Raw genomic sequence first — 5,126 nt, 5'->3', positions numbered from 1 at the left:
CAAAAAGTATTTCAAACCTTCCCAGCTTTCCGCCAAGGTCACCCACTCCGTGCAAGTTCGCTGCTGCTGCGTTTTTTGTCTTCGACTTACTTCACTTAAATCAAGTACAGAATTCTTTTTTACTTTATTTTATTTTATTTTGTTTTGTTTTGTTTTATTTTATTTATTTTATTTTATTTTATTTTATTTTATTTTGTTTTATTTTTATTTTATTTTATTTTATTTTGTTTTATTTTATTTTATTTTATTTTATTTTATTTTGTTTTATTTTATTTTGTTTTATAAATTCGAAAATTCTCTTCAACTCCTCACCGCTCTGCTGGCCCACCCAATGAAGTAAAGGAAGTATTAAAATAAATAAATAAATAAATAGACTAAATTAAATAAATTATTTAAAATAAATTAAATAAATTAGTTAAATAAATTAAATAGATTAATTAAAATAAATTAAATAAACGAGTTAAATTAATTAAATTGAATTAATAAAAGAAATGGAATAATGGAATAAATGGAGTACACAGTTTAAATAGGTAAAAACAGTTAAATATAGTGAAGTAAGTGAAATAAATTAAATAAATTAAATCAATTAAATGAATTAAATAAATTAAATTAATTAAATCAATTAAATTAATTAAATCAATTAAATTAATTAAATCAATTAAATTAAATTAAATTAAATAAATACATTAATTTAATTTATTTACAAACGACAAAAATGAATTAAATGAAATCAATGAAATAAATTAAATAATTAGATGAATGGAATAAATAAAACGAATTAAATAATAAAACAAATGAAATGAATTAAATAATGTAAATAAATGAAATAAGTGAAATAAATGAAATAAATGAAATAATGAAATAAATGAAATAAATGAAATAATGAAATAAATTTAATAAATTAAATAAATTAAATAAATTTAATAAATTTAATAAATTTAATAAATTAAATGAACTAAAAGGTTTTTATTTTCAAGTTTGTTTTATTAAGAAGCAGCAAAAGAATAAAATTGTCCAAAAGATGAAAAATGAGTTTTTTAATTTCGATTTAATTTAAAAGTTTTTTCTTTTCCAAATTGTTTTAATTCATTTAAAAGATTACATTGTTTTTAGTTCATTTAAAAGATTAAATTGTTTTAAATTAAATAAATCTGCAAATGAATTGTTTTAAATGTCGAATAAATTTTATTTTAAATCCAAAATTTAATTATTTAATTTAATTTAATTTTAATTTAAAATAAAAAACTCAAAGGGCTGCTGCGCTTTTTAAATATGAATTTAATTGAATCGTTTTGAATTAAAATAATTTAATTTAAAATTGAAAATTAAAAATCAAATCTTCAATTTAATTAAATTGAATTAATTCATTTTAAAGTCAAAAATAAAAAATTAAATCTTAAATTGAATTGTTTTGAATTAATTTAAAAGTCTTTTTGAATTTGAATTTAATTGAAGTCTTTAATTGGAATTAAATAAATTTAAAAGTTGAAAACAAAAACTTAAAAAGAAAAACTTAAAAATAAATTAAAATCGAATTCGAAAAGCTAATTAATTCCACAGTTGAAAATCCGGAATTAGACTTCGAATTAAATTAAATTAGATTAAATTAAATTAAATTAAATTAAATTAAATTAAATTAAATTAAATTAAATTAAATTAAATTAAATTAAATTAAATCAAATCAAATCAAATTAAATCAAATTTAATTAAAAGTTGAAATAAACCTCAAATGAATAAAATTGATTTAAAGCCGAATCGAACTTCACAAAGCCAATTGAAAAGCTGAAAAAAGAACTAAGCCCGGCCCTAAACCCTAAACCCTAAACCCTAAACCCTAAACCCTAAGCCCTCCAAGGCAGCAAAGAACTGAACTGAATTGAACTAAAGCGACCTAAACGCTAAACCCTAAACCCTAAACCCTAAACCCTAGCCCTGGGAGGCCGCGAAGAACTGGCGGAGTCGAACTAAAGCGACCTGAACGCTAAACCCTAAACCCTAAACCCTAAACCCTAAACCCTAAACCCTAAACCCTAAACCCTAGCGAAGTTTGAAAAAACAATTAAAAGTCTTTTCCACTTTTTGCAAAACTGCTGCTGCCGTAAAGAACTGCTGGGGCGCCGCAGCGCCATTTTCTGTTGGCCAAAAAAGTGTCTTTGAGGGCTTTGAACTTGGCGAGTTTTGCAGTTTTTTCCAAAAGTTTTTTTTTCTCTTTTTTTTCTTTTTCTTCTTCTTTTTCTTCTTCTTTTTCTCCTTTTTCTTCTTCTCTTTCTTCTTCTTTTTCTTCTTCTTTTTCTCCTTCTTTTTCTTCTTTTTCTCCTTCATTTTCTTCTTCTTTTGCCCCTTCTTTGTCTCCTTTTTGCTTTTCTTTTTCCTTTTCTTTTTCGTTTTTTTCTTTTTCTTTTTTTTCTTCTTTTTCTCCGCCAAATTCCACTTCGGGGTTCCAGTGCCACAGAGTCGCTTTGGCCTGAGCAGCAAGTTGCATTTATTTCTTTTTTATTTTTATTTTATTTCTTTTTTATTTCTTTTATTTCTTTTATTTCTTTTATTTATTTCTTTACTCTTTATTCCCTTATTATTTATTTGTCAGGTTTTATCATTTCTTTTTAGTTGAATTATTTTTTTGCCTTCAAAACTCACCAACTTGTACAAATAGTCCACGCTCGCGCTGCTGCTGCTGCTGCTGCTGCTGCTGCTGCTGCTGCTGCTGCTGCTGCTGCTGCTGCTGCTGCTGTTCTTCATTTGCTTCTTCACAAACTGGGCAACAGTTTCGAAGGAAATTGAATTTTCTTCCGTCAGTTTTAAGGCCTCCTGAAGACAAAAAAAAATAAAAATATTTTTTTTTAATTCAAAAAATGAACAAAAGAAAACAAATTGCAGAAAAGAAACTTGAATTCTAGTGCTATATGCTACTTAGGAATAAATAAATAAATAAATAAATAAATAAATAAATAAATAAATAAATGGTTTTTAATTTTAAAATATAATTTGGAGATTAATTGCGTTTAAAAGAACAAATTTGAATTCAAAAGAAAAAAGATTTGAAATTCAATTTCGGGGCTATGGAGCAACTTGGAAAATAAAAATAAAAAAGAAATTTAAAATATTTTAAATTTAATTATTAAATTGAATTTTGAATTAATTAAATTTAAATAAAATTCAATTCAAATAAAATTAAATTTAAATAAAATTGAATTTAAATTGATGGATTTGAAGAAATTCAATTATTTCAATTCAAGCAATCAGAACAAACAATTCAACTTATTTTAATTTAAATTGAATTTCAAATAATTAAATTTAATTAAATGAAATTCTTCAAATGGATTTAAATTCAAATGCATTAATTTGATCCATTCAAATTGTTCACTTTGATTTAATTCAAAAGAATTGAAATTGTTTTAATTCGAATTTATTTAATTCAAATTAAAACAATTTATTTTAATTTATTTAATTCGAAAGAACTCAAAATAAATTAATTCAATTTAATTACAATCAAACAAATCAAATTTAATTAAATAAATTCAATTTAATTGACAAACAAATATAATCGAATTCGGTTTAAATTAATTAAATTTAAATTAATTAAATTTAAATTAATTATATTAATTCAAAATAATAATTCATTTTAATTTAATCTTTTTTACTTTGATTTAATTCAAATCAAACGAATTCAATTTAGTTCCTTTAAAGCCTCACTTTGATTTACTTGAGATTAACTTCATTTAATTTAATTAAAATAAATTTAATTTAATTTAAATTTAATTTAATGAAAATAAAGTTTATTTAATTTGAATACAGTTAATTTAAATAAATTTAATTTAATTCAAATAAAGTTTATTCAATTTAAATAAATTAATTTAATTTAAATAAATTTAATTTAATTTAAATAAATTTAATTGAATTTAAATAAGTTGAATAAAGATTGACTTCAAATCGAAAATATTTGATTAACTGAATGCATCGAATTTAAATGAAATGAAAACAATCAAATAAAAATTAAATTAAAATAAACTCTTTTTGATTAATTGAATAAATTAAAATTAAATTAAAATAAACTCATTTATTTAATTGAATTAAATTGAATTAAATTGAATTAAATGGAATTAAATGGAATTAAAATGAAATAAAATGAAATAAATTGAAATAAATTGAAATAAATTGAAATAAATTGAAATAAATTGAAATAAATTGAAATAAATTGAAATACATTGAAATAAATTGAAATAAATTGAAATAAATTGAAATAAATGAAACCAAATGGAAATAAATTGAAATAAATTGAAATAAATTGAAACAAATGGAAATAAATTGAAACAAATTGAAATAAGTTGATCAAATTGAATTAAAAGAGATTGAATTGCAATTAAGTTCAAACAAAGTGGAACCCAACGAACCAAACTGCAGCAAAAAGAATAAAATGTAATTAAATGAATTTAAATTCAAAAACAAACTCAAAAAAGAAAATTAAATTCAAAAAGTCCAAACAATTAAATAAATAAACTCACCCGCATGCAAGAATAAGCCATTCTTAGCCGAGACTCTTCTGCATCTTCAATTGCAGAAAACAAAAAATGAAAATTCAAAACTTTGGAAATCTTTTTGTCTTTTTCTTTGTGAGACTTCGCCAGCAAATTGGCTGCGTCTCCGCAGCAGTCTGCAGCAGAAAAGATTTATTTCCATCTTTTTAATTCAAATTTATTTCCATCTTTTAAATTCAACTTTATTTCATTCTTTTTGATTCAACTTTATTTCAATCTTTTTTAGTTCAAGTTTATTTCATTCTTTTTGAATTCAAATTTATTTCCATCTTTTTAAATTCACGTTTATTGCAATCTTTTTGAATTCAAATTTATTTCAATCTTTTTAATTCAACTTTATTGCATTCTTTTTGAATTCAACTTTATTGCAATATTTTCGAGTTCAAATTTATTGCAATCTTTTAAAATTCAAATTTACTTCATTCTTTTTAAATTAAAATTTATTTCATTCGTTTTAAATTCAAATTTGTTTCATTCTTTTTAAATTCAAGTTTATTTCAATCTTTTAAAATTCAACTTTATTTCAATCTTTTTGAATTAAAATTTATTTCATTCGTTTTAAATTCAAATTTGTTTCAATCTTTTTGAATT

The 5,126-nt window shown here is 21.2% G+C and overlaps 1 protein-coding gene across 1 annotated transcript; it reads right to left on the bottom strand.

The window, feature by feature from the left end:
• Positions 1-2,059: 2,059 nt before the first annotated feature.
• Positions 2,060-4,508, bottom strand: ENH_00030910 (hypothetical protein; the record flags this gene model as incomplete). Its single annotated transcript, XM_013584887.1, has 3 exons — positions 2,060-2,464; positions 2,638-2,808; positions 4,503-4,508. 3 exons carry the CDS (start codon positions 4,506-4,508, stop codon positions 2,060-2,062), a joined length of 582 nt encoding a protein of 193 aa, XP_013440341.1.
• Between the last annotated feature and the right edge of the window lie 618 nt (positions 4,509-5,126).

Source organism: Eimeria necatrix, genomic scaffold (assembly GCF_000499385.1).
Source record: "Eimeria necatrix Houghton genomic scaffold, Enh_scaff225, whole genome shotgun sequence".
Lineage (NCBI taxonomy): Eukaryota > Apicomplexa > Conoidasida > Eucoccidiorida > Eimeriidae > Eimeria > Eimeria necatrix.
The sequence above is the reverse complement of the archived record's forward strand: the minus strand, read 5'-3'. Positions and strand labels throughout refer to the sequence as shown.